Below are 16,684 nucleotides of genomic sequence, written 5' to 3'. Positions count from 1 at the left end.
ATTCTTCCTTGATAGCAGCATCAACACTGTCTATCATCTTGCTGTACCCTGTACTGTTGAGGGTTTTATCTTTTTCCAGATACTCTTTGTAGATAATACCATGGGATTCCCTCCAGATAAAAAGCATGACCTCTTTGTTAGTCAAATTTTGCTTGTGATGTTGCCGATGGGCTCACCAGGCACAGACGAACCCCCTTTTGGCCTGTTTTGTTAAAGCAAATCCACTTTTCATCGCAAGTGATGATCCTGTCCTGAATTTTGTCCTTGAATTGATATTCGAGCAGATAAGTGCCAGCCCGAACACGTCTGTCCTTATCTGCTTGAATCAACTATGTGACACCCAGCAATTAAATTTGTACGTCAAATTTATGTGATGCATAGCACTACTAATGGACATGGCACTAACGTCTAACTCCTCAGCAAGCTGTCAAGTGGTTGCATACTCATCTTCCACAAGTACTCACAGGCGGGCCTCATCAACATCAGTAGGTCGGCCAGAGCACTCTGCTTCTTGAATTTCATAATCTGTTATTTAATTTTCAATAGCAAACCTTCATGGGGTTATATGATGCAACATTAGTACCTAAAGCTGTAAACATGACTTGGTGACAATTTGTTAGGAAATAATGGTTCTAATCTGGTAGCATGTAGTTCCATTTCAGACACCTTGTAACGATATTTTTTACAAATGTCGCAACACAGTTACTAAGGCAAGTCTCTTTCTTTCAAATGCTAAAAATTGTTTGACGCAGACAATATTTGCGGTGACAGAAAACTTTTACTGGAATCCAATATTTTCATCATTAATATAATAATTAAAATTAGCTGACACTTTTACAGTGGTAGAAAAAAGTATCTAAACCCGATTGTAAGGAGTCATTTCCATCAACCTTTTCTAAAAAGAATATCAGTTTTAGTTGTAGAATCAACAAAAGTAAATCTAACATTTTTGGTTGGAAGTTTAATTTATTATAATATTTTATAGAAAATCTCTAAGTAATAGTCATTAGACATTTGTCCCTTTATTATTGTAGAACAGCATATATTGTAAATCCTTTTCAAAATGGATTTGGATTCTGATGGAAGCAAGTTTTATAGCTGTCTTTTACTAAATTTAAATTCTTCATCACTATATGCATTTTCTCCATATGTATAATGTTTTTATTTTGAGCTGCACAGTTGTTAAAAAAATTAAGCATGTGTTAAAGTTGCAAGTAGACCTCGTATGTAACTGATTAAACACCAAAAAAGTTTCTCAGTATACATAGGATCTTGTTGCAAGGTTATGTCTGTATGGATGCTTAAGTTGTTATTTAAAGGAATCGCTATAGCTATATCATTCAAATGAATGATAGATTCTTTTCACTTATGTATGAAAGAAAACAGATGACTGACCGATACATATAGTCTGCATATTACGAGAAAAAAGATACAAATATACATATATCCTTTTGCCACTAATGATATTGTTATGTAACTACTCTAACATATTTTCCCCTACCAGTATATTCAAATGTCTTTATCTTAAACTTCAGTGTACTTAAACTCATTTCATTTGGAAATGCCAGTTACGTTCATTATATTTGGTCCCATCAGTATGTTAGCAGTTTCCCCTCAAAATGTTGATGTAGAGAAAGTGAAAATATGTCTGATAAGAATTATATCAAATGAGAAATATCTTAAATATGGAGCGTAACAAAATGTTAACACAAAAAAAATACACTTATTGTTGTTTGGAAAGCAATGTACAGATCAGAAGTTACTATTATTATATAATAACTATATAACTATATAAGAAAGTTATTTGCTTATATACTGTTGTATTTAAATTATAGGTCAAATATTCAATATGCTATGTAGACTATTGTCTGCTTATGCTTTGAGGAATTATCATCGCCTTTGTCTTTTTAAAAAGTAACAGAGTAGAGTTTCATTGCATTAAGTCCTATTTTTTTAATTGTTTAATATGGCATGTTTATTATTTCTGTTATTTAATCATCTAACTCTTTTAGATGGAGAAAAGCCAGAGACAAAATTGAAAAGGCTTGAAGCAAAATATGCGCCTTTGCAAGTTGTTCAAAATGTTGAGCGATTAGGAACTCCAAAGGTTAGTTTTGCACATTTAATTTTCTTATTTTCCTGTAATTTAATGAAATTATTATTGTTTGGAAATTTCCTGCTGTTACGCAAATGCTACTAAATTTAAAGAAAAGAAAATTTGATACTCGCAATCTTTTTCTTATATTTAATATCTGTTCATATAGATTCAATATGTATTCATGTGTATATTCATTCGTTCAACAAATACTTCCCCCGACTTCCCAGCCACTGAACATTGTGCAAAGTATTTTTCTCCTGAAGAGTGTGTATTGGCACATTTTATTTTTTTCAACAAACTTCTCCGGCTCTGAGTACCTTGTCATTGTCTGGAGGCTCCCTTTCCTAAGGGGATGTGGTCTAAACTCAGCAGCTGAAGGTTGTTTCAGCCATACTTACTGCCTTACTAACAGATGGACAAACTACTCTAAATTCATTAGAAGCTCTCTAGGAAGACTCAAGTAGAGTCTCGAATATCTTAAAAAGAAAAATTATTTTTAACTTGTTGATTACACAAACTGTTGAAAATGCGATTCTCAAGGGAAAGCTTGAAGAACACACGACAATATTGTCAATGCTTCGGCCTCTCATGTATGCAACAGTAGCAGACTCAAAAACATATTCTCAGAGGATAATACAGAAAAAACGTGAAATATCTACTTGTAGAAGTAGATCCGGATACTTTACAGTACTACTGTATCCAAGAAAGGATGCGGTTACTTCCAAGGAGGTTAAAAATAAAATTGTGAATTCGATTGATCTTACCTAATTACATACTGGCGTGAAAAAATTAAGGAAGATCAATAAAGGAGGAGACTTAATAGAATGTTCTAAATTTTTGGATTTAAAAAGCTTTTGAAATGGGTTAAATCAAATGAACTACTCAAGAATGAAATGGTTATACAATGTCGTTTTAAAAAAGATCCAAAAATTATTATCTATGATGTAGATTCTGATCTATCTCGAGAAGACATTAAAACAATGATCAGAGACCAAAATATGGTCTTTGAAAATGGTGGCTTTAAATCAAAATTTTGATGAAAGGTCAGAATAATAAAGTACGCTGAATTGCCAATTTAGATGCAAAGAAATATAGGGGCTTAATATTGGTAAACTTAACATAAGGCCTTAGGGAAAAGAATTCTTGAAAGTAATACAGTACAAAGTCTTTAATCCGGACTCGTCAGGACTTCAGTGATTCCGGATTATAGATCATCAATTTAAATCTGGTAAGATGGTATGCAGAAATTATAAAATTAAAAATATGAAACTGTAATTTATGAAATAAAGAGGCAATCATGATGTAAAGGGTATCAAATTTACAAAAAAATGCTTTATATTTATTTGTTTACTTTATTAAACATTTCTTTCAATGTAAGTTGTTTAAGATGCTTCCACAAAAAATTCAAAAAGTTCTTTTTTCTTGTGTCTTCCAATGCCATACTCCTCGTATAATGCCTTTATCCATTTTTTCGAGCAATTCCACCTTTTGTTTAATGGATATCGAAACATGCTTTCGCTTTGTAGATCCTTTTTCAGCTCCAGAATCGGAAACTCTTTTCGAATTAATCGAAAGTTCAAGCTTACTTTTTATAAAATTGCTCTAACAGTCTGCAAAAAATAATAAGCCGGATCCAATTAGAAGATTAAGGAACAACGCAATCTGCAACATTAACTGAAATAGATAATTTTAGCCTAGCTTATACCATCCGTTATACATTAAATGCGCATGCATAAATGCATAATGTGTTTACATATACGCAGAAAGTTTGTAGCTTTGAGGTCTGGATTATAGATCATTCCGGATTATGGATGTCTGGATTAAAGACTTTGTACTGTACAATGTTTTAAATGCTCGAAGTATGGGCATTTTCTTATGGGCATTCGGATTATCACCTGACCTTATTGAAGAAATTGAATTGGTATAAGGGCTTCCTGAATATGTCGGGTTATATTGATTTTACAGACGGTTCTAAATTAAACGGCCATGTGGATGCAGCTTTTTGTACCTTTTCACATTGCCAATTAAGTATACAAAGAAAGTATATAATAAAGAAAGAAAGATAGTATATAATAATGCATCTGCCTGACAGACAGATGCATTATCAGATATCATTAGTGCCTTTTACAAGAAGCTCTGTATTGTTTCATTTCAGATTTCACTCAAGCTCCTGTAGAGATCTGTAGTGATTGTCAGAGTGCTATTATTTCAATTACAGCCTTTGATCCTAGTAACTATCTAATAAAACAGATAAAGGATATGCTTATCTTTCTTGGCTCTTTTAGAGTTGTTAAACTCTTTTGGACAAAGAGCCATATCGACACTATCAGTAATGAGCTAACCGATAGACTGGCAAAGTCTGCCACTGAAAGTCAAACATTTTGATTTAAAAAGCACTTTTGATTGTCTGAAATCCTTGCTGAAAAAAAGAAGTGTCTTCTTGGCAGGCAAGGTGGAATGACCCTGATTTCAAAGGAAGGTTTACTTACGATTTAGTTTCAATAGTAAGTGAAAGAAGGTGTGTGAGCGACAAGTATCTTAAGCCTTGACAAGGTTCTCGATTAAAAATTGTGCTTGTCCTTGTACCATGAAAAATATTGTACAAAGATTTATCCCTAATGTTAAATTTAATACCTTAAGTGATTTGTGTAAAAGTGTAGTCTCTAAATTAAGATTGTCAAATTTCGTAAAATATGTGTCTGTAAATGAAATGGAATTGTATATTGAGTGAGTTCACGATATTCTGTCTGTTTTATTTAAAACTAAAATGTTCATATTTATATTATTAATTTATTCTTTTGTACATGGAAGTAACATGTGTTTTGTGCTTGTAAGTAACATGTGTTTATTTTATATTACAAAGTTTGTAATTAAGTGTTATTTTGCCAGAGTGGCTTGTAGATCTCACCAGTCTTTAGAGAAGAAGTTTAAATCTGTAGTAATCTTTTTTTTTTTTTTTTTTTTTTTTTTAGTTATTTTAAACAGTATGCTGACTGTTCTATTGTTTATGGGCATGGATGGCCCCATTTTAGTATTTAATGTCTTGTTTATAGCTCTACTAAGCCCTGTTAAACCCCTAACAGTGGTGCAGGTAATTTTGATCAGCCATATATTCATGTAATATATTCTGGGTGCATTATTTTTAATTTATAAATGATGCAAAAGCAGTTTTTTTGCAGTAAAAAAATTGGGTTTTGCTTTCAAGATGTAAATTATATTGCAGACATTTATGTTAAGAATCTTCTTTATTGAAACTCTCATGGGGTTGAAAAACAGTCTCCTGAATTTCATTAAAGACATTGGAATCAATGCTAAGTCACTCTGTCTCATGTCATAATTTCTCTTTTAATTCTCACAGACTGCATTTTCCATCACTTTTTATTTATTTATTTATTTATTTTATTTCGGCAGCAAATAACCTCATAAACATTTACAGATTTAGTCAAGTAGGATCTGAAATTCCATTCCAGGCAATAGACTTCTTGGCTTAATTTTGAAGCAGAATTATGAAATACTTGCAGCATAATACCAGTAATAGCTGCCAATCCTTTTATGGAAACTTCAAATGGTCTTTCTGACAGTGTGTCATTTTATCTTCTCTGATTACATTTAAAAAAAAATGGAAATTGGTCTTCCCATTCTAGAATATTCATTGTCAAAAAAAATTTATGCAGCTATAAGTATAGATAGCTCTCTGATGTCAAAAATATTCTGAGAAACAGTTTGCTTGTATTTTTAACAGATTTATTTCATTTTGGGGGAAAATCTGTTATATCAAAGTATCACATTATAAAGAAAAAAAAATCTATTGATAAAATCTATTAATGTAGTATACTGTGTATATGATTGTTTCTATGTATGTATAAATATTTGTCATTGATTGAAACAATATTTATATATTTTTTCATAGCAAGCTGCCATTGCTAGAGAAGGTGATTTGCTGACTAAAGAGCGTCTTTGTTGTGGTCTTTCAATATTTGAAATAATTCTCACAAGAATAAAATCCTATCTAGACGAGCCTGTTTGGAGTGGTACGCCACCAATGAATGGTGTAATGAATGTGGATGAATGCACTGAATTCCATAGACTGTGGAGTGCTCTTCAGTTTGTTTATTGCATTCCTGTTGGAGAAAATGAGTTCACTGTTGAGTATGTAGATATTTCTTATATGTTTACAATCATCACGAACATTTTACCATGGACCACAAAATATTTGAATAGTGTTCTTTTTACATTCCCCCCCCCTTTTGTGTGTGTGTTTGAATGAATGAGATGCAGTTATTTTTTTTTTAGAAAACAATAACTTTGTATAAACTTATGTAATATATATTTGATGTGTAGCATGCAAAATCCAAGATGCAAATTTTTGAGAGAGAAAACTGAGTGATTAATCAAAAAACGTTATAAAAGCACATGGTGCATATAGTTAATTATAGATAGTAGTTAAGAAATATTCAAGAAAAATGAAATAGAGAAAAGCAGAATTTGTTCTATAATGTTCATTTAGTTTTGTAACTTTTCAGGCTAGGTTAGATGCATTAAAAATGTCTTGAAAACAGAGTGAACTGACTTTGTTCATACATGACACAATTGTGAATTTGAGAAATTTTGGTTTCTTTTATTGGTAACTAATAAAATATTTAAGCATATAAGCTGTTAACCCTTTGATGCATGCGATATTATTTTTAAAATATTTTAAACTAAAAACTCTAGAAATTGAATATTATGATCCTAGAGACAAATAATATATGAATTATAAAAAAAAGTATTCTTGCCCTTCGTTCTGTGGGTGGTAGTCGCACTGCGAAACCACCGCGGGTCGAGGACTTTGAAACTTACTGAGGTAGTAGGGGGGAAAACTTAACGTTTCTCCTTGCACATTTCCAATAAATGATGAAATTTACGAATTTTAAAAAAATGTACGTAAGAATTGCGTTATATACAATTTTTTTACATTATTTTACTAAGTAAATCGTCAAAAAAAATTTAAAATAAACATTTATGTCATTTTCCTATAGGAGTGAAAATATAAGTACCTACATAAGAAGGATGTTTGGCTAAATGGATAAAAAAAACTTGGCAAAATAAGGATTAAAAAGAAGACTTTTTTTTTTTTTTTTTTTTTTTTTCATTTCAAAGAACAAATTTTTTTTTGTGACACTGTTCAAAGCATGTTTTGTCTTTTTGGTACGTGCATAGACCCACATTGCATGTTTTCGCACATGTATCTTCTATGAGGTTTCTTCCTTGTGCTACAAAATGTACACTGCCTGGATCTAAATTTCACTGGTATATGTCCAGCATTATTTAGTTTCTTTTCATTTGTGTTTTTTTATGTTAATAGGGAGGGGCTTGGTCTTTTTGGCTTTGGTACGGATCATTTGTTAACCATTCATACTTATTTTATTCGTATTTCTTATTTTATTCGTATTTCGTCCCAAAATGTTCAGAAAATATTTTTGTATTTTTAATTATAGCAAAGTATATTAAATTTCAACCACAGGAAATAATTTATAAAATCACAATACTAGCTTGGGGAGCAAGTGTGTTGAGGTCAGAGAAAAGTATCTGAAAAAGAAAGACCTTTTTCACTGGGCAGGTGCATGTATTGTTTAGTAATAGAATAACTCTGTGGTTTCAAAACCCCTTACCTATATCCAGGTAAAAATAAACATTCCTATTTGAGAAGCAAGCAAACACCATTGTGAACAGCAGTGGTTTCAAGGCGCGACCACCGAGCCTCTAGAGCATTGTGACACAATGCTCTAGTGGGGCACTGGTTGCACCCTGAAACCACAAAGCAAATGCCATATGTATAGAGTTTTTTATATATGCAGTTTAATTATTGCTATTTTTTATTGGTTATGATAGAAATCATGATGTGTGATGAATAACTTTTGAAATTTAAAGTTTTTATATTAATAAAAGGAAGTTATTTGGTTTCATTGAAAACGAATTTTAAAAGGCATCCGATTTGAAGTACTTATAAGGTATTTCTCCCACTTTCCTAGCGTGCCTTCGTGGTGTAATGGTAGCTCGCTGGGCCGGTATTCCAGAGGTCCGTAGTTCGATTCCTGGCAAAGGCAGTTGCATATTTTTCATCTTTTCTGCTTCCAATAAACCTAATGTCTCTACAAGTGGTGCCGGAGGGTTGTTGATGATGATTCTCCGCACCCAGGATTTGGCGACTAGGTCCCCTAAAAACCCTAGTTGCCCTTTAAAAGGGGGAGTATATAAGGTATCTGTCCCACTTCCCTAGCGTGCCTTCGTGGTGTAACGGTAGCACGCTGGGCCGGTATTCCAGAGGTCCGTGGTTCAATTTTCGGCGAAGGCGGTTGCATATTTTTCATCTTTCCTGCTTCCAATTAGCCTAATGACTCTACATACTAAGACCTAAAACATGTATGATTCTGCAGTAATTTTGTGTTATTTAGAGGTAAAAGATCAGTAATCAATTGATTTTTACTCAAAAATTTCAGAAAGAAGAGGAGAAAAAAATTCGAAAATTGGTGGTTTCAAGGCACGACCACCACTCGTCAAAGGGTTAATTATAGCATTAGTTATTCTACAGTGTTAAAAAGTGTGAAAAAGTCATAATAGACAAAAACTATTGCAGGAAAAGTGGAAGGGCAGTCAAAGAAGAATTAATATATGAATATTATCCAGTAGGTGCCAGTACATCAAAAATAATATACAAAAAAAAATTGAAGCACCAAGAAGGCCTTTTGTGATCGTGACGAAATTTGGCATGCAAAAACATCGTGATCGAACAAGCAAATGATCAAAGCTTGAAGGCAAATGAACAGGAATTGCGATCATATCGCGCATTTCTGTTGTGAAATTTGCAAAGTATAAAAGCAGTAACAGAGGTGGAAAATATATCTTTTTTGTTGCTGACATTGTAATTCCGTAGAGAAGCAACTAAAGTTGCCATTACGTTGATATCGAAGACCTTACAGGCAACTAAACAACTTTGAATGTGGCCACATTGTAGGGTTGCGGGAAGTTGGGTGGTCATACTGAGCAATAGGCCACCACCTTCGGCATACAGACACTGCTGTGCAAAGATGCTGGCAGCAATGTTTGCTACAAGGAAATTGCCGACGAAATGAAGGCTGCGGAAGGCCAAGGAGCACAAATGCGAGGCAAGATAGGATGATTGTTCGCCACCCCAACGGGTGGCTATTCAACGTAAAGTTATTTTTGCTGTTTTATACAGAAACAAAAGGACCGATATTGTGAATTTGAAGCAGAAGCATTCAGCCAGAAAGAAGATGGGAAAACAGAAATACATAACATTGACAAAATTGAATAATCTGTTTTCACATGAATCTGTGGGCTGATTATTAAAAGTTTATTTAATTATATGGCTGGTGTAATGTGACAGTGAAGAACATCCTTGAATAGTTTAGACATTGCATAGCATGAAATATTGTGTACTATCATTTTGCGAAACTGTATATGGAGCTTTTTGGACAGATATCTCTGAAAACTACTGATAAATATCAAGCAACATAATTGGACTGGTAGATGTCAGCTATTGCTGAACTGGACAGCTTCCCAAAATTCTTTACATTTCATAAAGCATTCTTTTCTTTCTAGCAGTTCCTCATCACCAGTACCTGTTAATATGCATGCTGCAAGTTCTAATCTAATACTTAAAAGGTTAAGGGAAAAGCCGCTGTTTATGGCAAAATGCCTTACTGATCATAATTATCAGTTTGACGAATTCACAAAGGAAAATTTAAATGCATTAGTATCCAGAAAGTAACTCAGAAAAAAGTCCAACTTGGCAATTATTTTAAAAGAATGTTGAGAAACAAAATAAAGTAACAACTGTGTGACTTTTGTGGTGAAGCATAATTAAATTTAATAAATTAGAAAAATTCATACTTTTTATTTCGTGAGTGAAAATATATGTCTATGCATGTATGTATGCATGTATTTCTGATTTATGTAAAGGTATGTCAAACTTTTACTGCACAATTTGTTAATGTATATTCAATTATTTGAAATGAGTTGCAGTCCACCCCTGGATCTGGAGCTGAATTTTTTTTTCATGTAAAAAGATTTTTTTTCTGTATTTTATCTTTGACAAAATTTTAACACTTTCGCATTAATGTTGTAGGCAGTTATTTGGTGAAGGTTTAAACTGGGCTGGATGCACTATGATAATGCTACTAGGCCAGCAAAGGAGGTTTGAAGCCCTTGACTTTTGCTATCATATTTTAAGGGTTCAAAGAATTGATGGAAAAGACGAAGTTGTCAAAGGAATTGTAAGTTTTATGTACATAATCAATTTTATATGTGCTTATAAAATATGTGCTGTTCTGATTTTACTTATAAAGAAATATAAAATATTTTTAAAAAGTATGTTGACACAAATACAACGATGTTGTCACCAAATGTTGCTGTGTATTATTTTAAAAAAATTTTATAGTGAATATAAAAAAAAAGTTGCACTGCATTTAACACTTTATCAGGAGTTCTGAAGATGTTTGATATGAAATATTTTTAACTTTGGTGTGTCAGTTTGTTGCCATTTTTTGATGCGCAAGGTATTTAGTTTTTCTTTTTTAATTTAATCTGTGACTTATTGATTAACAAACTGATTTGAAAGCAATAAACTTAGTTCTTTATCTCATTTATTAATTACTAGTTGGACATATTAAAAGCTTTTTCTTTTTCATAGTAACTATTTTGAGCACCTTTCCACTCCAGCAGCTAGTTATGTGAAAAGAGAAATGAACAACAAAATGAATTTGATGTGAAAGTGAGGTTCGAGTATAAAAACCCTTCTTATCACTTCATCATTGATTCCCTGAATGTCCACTAACTTAAATTCTTTGCTTTGCTGCCCAAAAATAGCGTTTATCTGAGGAAGTTAAAATTTTCCTTTCTAAAAAGAGTTCTGTGGGGGGTTTGCATAGTATCATGTTTCGCCATTCTTAAAGCATAATTCATTGACTCGGCTATCCCAATGGTCATGATAATTTTTAACGAATCCCTGAATAATTTTAAAAATATTTTTGTTTACATGTTCCGCTATATTTGATTGAAGCCTATATGGTACCATTTTTAGATGGCATATGCCAAGGTTTTTCAAATAATTGACTTACAAATTGTTTTCCGCTTTCAGATATCACTTTTAATGGGGACCTGTATTTCAAAATATATTTATTTAAGAAAGAATCTGACACTATTTTTGTGGATGCTGTTTAAGGGGAATTATTTCCACCTATTCTGAGAAATGATCAATGATAGTTGAGAGATATCTATTCTTATTTTTAACCTTGTTCTAGGATAAGGTCTGAGCAAATCAGTGCCCACCATTTTATTGGGGAAAGTGGTCTTTTATGTTGATTAAGTACCGGGCCTGGTTATTATTAACGTCATTAATTAATTGGCACATGTGACATGACCTGACATAAGTTATTACTTCCCTCTGTAACTGCGGAAAATAAACCCCCTCGCAAACCCTTTGCATCGTTTTCCTGATACCTAAGTGACCCGAAATGGATGAATCAGGCAGCTCCCCTAAAATATTTAACCGTTGACTCACTGGGATCACTGGATGGTATTCATGATTCTCGTTAGTTATTATCATGTAAAATAGCAATTTGTAAATAATGTCATGATGGGCTGACCTATTTCTAATTGCCATTATGTTTACATAGTCGAAATGGTCGGGGTCTTCGAGATATGTATAAAATATCTGTGAATTTAAGGTCCATCTTCAGTTCTGAAATTGTTTACAAGAATCAATTGTTTCCGAAGTTAACGTACATCTGACTGTATTTCCCTCTCTGTCAGTCCTAATTGTTGATAGGGCATCGAGGACAACGTTTTCTTTCCCCGGCATGTGTGTTATTATGAGGTTAAACTCCTGTAGCTTTAACACCCAACGTATAAGCCGGGGTGAAAGATTTTTTCCCGAATACAAGAAACGAAATCCCGCATGGTCTGAATAGAGTATCACCGGAGTGCTTCCAAAGTAAACTTGAAATTTCTGCACTGCTAATAAAACAGCAAAAGTTTCTGTTTCCATTGTGGTATAGTTCCAATGAGTTTATATCAGCGTTTTACTGAAGTAGGCAATTGGCTGCCCATTTCGGGAGAGAAGGACGACGGCAACTGCGAAATCAAAGGTATGCTGAGATTTCTAAATTCTGGTCCCTTTCCAGGAACTTGAGAACTGGGGCATTGATTAATGTGTGCTTTAATTCTGCAAACACAGTGTTCGCCTCTGCAGTCCACGTGAATCTAGTTTTTATTGCATTTGAGAACCAGCAAGGTTTCAACTATCTTTGCAGTCCTTGAACATGAGCACATGCCTAAAAAGGATGTTAATGTTTTGGCTGTATTAGGAGGTAGATAACTCTTGTAATCGCTATACTGGTTACTTGTATGACTGAAAACAAATAAATAATAATGAATCATCAATTTCTGTTTTGATGTATCATAATAAAATGTTTTATTTAATTAGGTAGCTTTTCATTCTAATCAGAAACAAGCTCTTGTCAAATGTTCACTAGTATTTTTGTTCCTTAAAAGTTTAGCCTAAAATGTGAGGATGTCATCAATGTGATATTTTGGTTTTGAATAAGTGCAGTAAGCCCACAATAATATATATAAATGCAGCTAGTGATTCTGTTTAGAAGAAAGCTTTCAGTATTTGTATATGTATATGAAACTATTAAAGTAAAAAAAAAAATGTATAGATAAGTTTTGCCTCTAAATCCTGCCATTTACTAGAGAAATGGTAAAACTCTATAAAATGCTTGTTTCATGTTTTTATTAAACTATTTTGATGCAAGTAAAAAAAGTCATAAAGTGTTGTTTAATAGTAAAAATTGCATAAAATTAAGTAAGACGTGTGACTGTTGAAATATTTTAAAATGTATATGTGCAAAGAATAAATAAAATTTCAAAGAAGATAAAACATGCAGTGATGATCAAGAAAATGGTCTTTTATCAGTTAATCAAGAAAATGGTCTTTTATCAGTTAATGATATTATGAAATGGATATGCTTGTAATCATATTTTAAGTCTACTATGGAAGATACTCGAATATGCTATTTTTTTGACTATTATAGCAACACATATTTGTCATTATTGTAATTTTAAATGCTACTTTTCTTCATTTCAGCCACTAAAGAGGATGGTTGATCGCATTAGAAGATTTCAAGTGTTGAACAGCCAGATTTTTGCCATTTTAAATAAATATTTAAAATCTAGTGACACTGACAATTTACCTGTTGAACATGTACGTTGTTTCCAGCCTCCAGTTCATCAATCCTTAGCAGCTGTTTCTGGCCCACAAAGTGCAACAACTATTTACATGAGACCTGATGGAATATCAAAATAATGACTTTAAAGACTTAACTATATTTCCTAGGTCTCTTGTATAGCCAAAAAAGAAAAGAAATATAACCTTTTTCCCTGTCTTTTGAGATTTTTATATTAGTTAAAAAGATACTTGACAGCCTTTATAGTTTTTATATTTTAAGACTATTTAGATGTTTCATAATGAATGTCATTAAAAAGTATGTATATTTTGCAATAAAAATGTAATTTGTATTTAATGTACATAGGAAAGAAATTTTCTACTTTCATCATATAATAGAGCTGTAAACACTTTTCAGAACTACATATGGTCATTTTTGTGACATTTATAAGCCATCATCATACTTTATTTATCACACTGTTGCTCATAAAATGTGGTTTGTCCCAGAAAGATTGAAAGCAGTGTTATATCCAGTGGTGTACTTGTGTAGATATCATTTGTTTCTGTCATATGTGTTCTAAAACTTTTAAAATGTTGGGTTTTATCACTTTTTGTATGAGCATTTATTGTATTTTTTAACTGATTGATAATCTGGATCACAGAATTTCTCATTCGCTCTCTCAGTATCAGCTGATTTTACTTCCTGTTATTTTTGTTGCAAAATTCTATTGCTTTCTTAAGATGTAAGTCATTGCATTATATTTCAGATATTGTATTGCACCTTTGATGTTCATTTATACGTATCATTCATGGAAACAATTTTGTGAATTCTTTGACTATCACAGACATGTTGCGCTTTTTTTTTTTTTTTTTTTTTTCTGTTTTATTTGAAATTTTGTCTTGTTACTTTATTTGTAAAAAGTGAATTTCTTCGTCTTCTCTATCAGTTTTAGATTTTATTTAAAGAGCTAAAATGTGCTGTGTAATTTTTCGCACAATTATTTTCATAACACCTGCAAGTATTAGGTGTTGATAATAGGAGAAAGAAAGGTTTGGTGCTGTATTTTATTAAGGTGTGTATCTTAATATCTCAGCTTTTATTTATGAAAGTGCACATAATAGAAGATAATCATGTAAATTATGTGTTTATGATATTTTCTGTTCCGTGTAAAGTATTTTGTGCATTATTTGTTTGGCAGGAATTTGAATGTCCATAGAGTAACATCAAACTAAATAAACATCTTAAAACTCCATGCTAAGATTGTAATATTTAATATAATAATAGTAGCATGAAGGCCAGATGCAACTCAGTGCTGAAATTTCATAGAGCAAGAAAATCTTTTGAACTGAGCATATGCTACTGCATAAGAGTGCATTGTTCTGTGATATTTTTTATTCAATGAATAATTCTGTGTTACAGTTTAATGAGCAGTGGTATGTACATGCAGAATAATAATTTGAAATTTTATGCTGCATTACCAGTGCTTCATACCATTTCTGTTGTTGTAAAGGCATGTGCATTCAGTTTGCTACACAAAATTTGTTTAATCTATAATCACCATAATCTGTCTTTACCTTTATTTACATATTATGTACACATTTGGGTCATAACTACTTACTATGAGTCAAACTTTCATGTTACACTGTAGATTAATAAATCTTGATTTTGATACGAGATGTTGCCTGCATATTTGTTGTACACCTTTTTGTACTCCTTTACTATATTTGCCTCATAACTAAACTATACTGCCATGCATTTGACTTGTAAACATGTTTTGTCTATTTTGTTTATGAATATGTGCATCTAATAATATTGCATTCTTGTATACAAACCTGAGTGAAGCATTTTATGCTCCTGAGCCACTTCACACATGTGTTCATAAAGAAATAAGTAGAAAATAAATATTCTTATTTGTTATTTTAATCAAAAATTTAATTCCATCTGTAGGTTTTTTATATTCTGCAATGAATGTTAAATTATCTTCCTTTCGCTCATACTTTATTTGTTATGAACAAAACTATGCTAAATGTTTATGATAAAAGGCTTATTGAAATAGGACATATTTTGATAAGTAATTAATGACAACATCTGAAATATCAATGAGTTTTGACTTATGCACAATATTCTGCAAGTCAAAATTTGTTGTCATAATAATTTGTAGGTCCAAATTTATTCTACAAGTCAAAATTTCTAGTCACTGCAGTTTATAGTGGATGCTAAGTAATCTAGGAACTGTATATTTCTGTAGTTTTCAACTCATCATTTTAAATCATTAAGATTGCAGCTTTACTCTGTTTTATTATTTGTAATTCTTTATTTACTTTGGTGTTCATTTAAGATGTGTGCTTCCACAAGATGTAATTATTTTCACGTCAATTCTAATGCATTTTAAGTGTAAATTGTGCTGTGATTTTTCTTTACAAGGATCACTGGACTTGGTTTGATGTGTGTATATTAATCTTAATAAGCTTGAATTGATAAATTTGGTATGTCAAATTTATTACATTCAATTTCAGTGTATTTGTTTATTATTTTTTAATTTATCTTCCAAAATTTGAAATTCGTTTTGTATTTCATTCAGTTTTTGAAAGTTGAACTTTTTAGGGAGAATTCTAGTTGCATGACTTACAGCATTTTACCTTTACAAAGTATTGCATCTAATTTATAATTTCTGAATTTCAAAATTGTGGTTTCCTGTATTATATGGCCGTGTTTTATATTTATTTCATCCCATATTAATAGTTTTCAAGCATTGGAATATTTAACTCTACTGCTTCGAGTAATATCTTTTAAAGTAAATCTAAAATAAATTGTATTATTATTAAATTACTACTGCAATAAATGCATTTATCAATAGTTCATTATTGTTATTGTCTTTCATTACAAAAGTAGTTCTGATGTTTATTGTTCTACAAGCTTTAATATGCTTCGTAAATTGCTTACTGAATATTGAAAAATTGATGTCCATTTTAAACAAAAATAATTGCATACTAAGTTAAATAGTTTGAGAGAGCATTTTCTTCAATGATTGCTTATACTAGAGGATGAATTATTAAATTTTTTTTAGAAACTCGTGTTTTCTCAATTTCTTACAACATTCATTTAAAAAAATACATTTCATTTTTATGGGGGAATACTAGACTTTTTGGTATTTTTTGCATATTTCTTTCTTAACTGCATTTTATAAAATGCCAAAATTGATTTTGAGTATTGCACTTTGGTTACCTTAAGTTGCATCCAGGTGATTAAAGAAAGTGAAAATTATTTATATACATGTTCATTGTGCAAATTACTTTTATGAATGCAATATTCTGAGGGGCTTTTAATCTTCATTGTGTTTGCAGACTTCTCTGTTTTA

The 16,684-nt window shown here is 31.7% G+C and overlaps 1 protein-coding gene across 2 annotated transcripts in view; it reads left to right on the top strand.

The window, feature by feature from the left end:
- The window catches only part of Cyfip (Cytoplasmic FMR1-interacting protein Sra-1), a 108,963-nt gene extending 92,778 nt beyond the window's left edge, over positions 1–16,185 (top strand). For both annotated transcript variants that reach the window (XM_035350658.2, XM_035350657.2), the window contains exons 26-29: positions 2,013–2,107; positions 6,009–6,247; positions 10,227–10,374; positions 13,248–16,185. In XM_035350658.2, coding sequence (XP_035206549.1) covers positions 2,013–2,107; positions 6,009–6,247; positions 10,227–10,374; positions 13,248–13,466 — 701 coding nt within the window. In that variant the 3' untranslated portion in view covers positions 13,467–16,185. The remainder of the gene's footprint in view (positions 1–2,012; positions 2,108–6,008; positions 6,248–10,226; positions 10,375–13,247) is intronic.
- The last annotated feature ends 499 nt before the right edge of the window (positions 16,186–16,684 follow it).

The sequence above is a fragment of the Stegodyphus dumicola genome, chromosome X1 (genome assembly GCF_044657685.1).
Source record: "Stegodyphus dumicola isolate Sdum_Otavi_A_Nest chromosome X1, ASM4465768v1".
NCBI lineage: Eukaryota > Metazoa > Arthropoda > Arachnida > Araneae > Eresidae > Stegodyphus > Stegodyphus dumicola.
The sequence above is the reverse complement of the archived record's forward strand: the minus strand, read 5'-3'. Positions and strand labels throughout refer to the sequence as shown.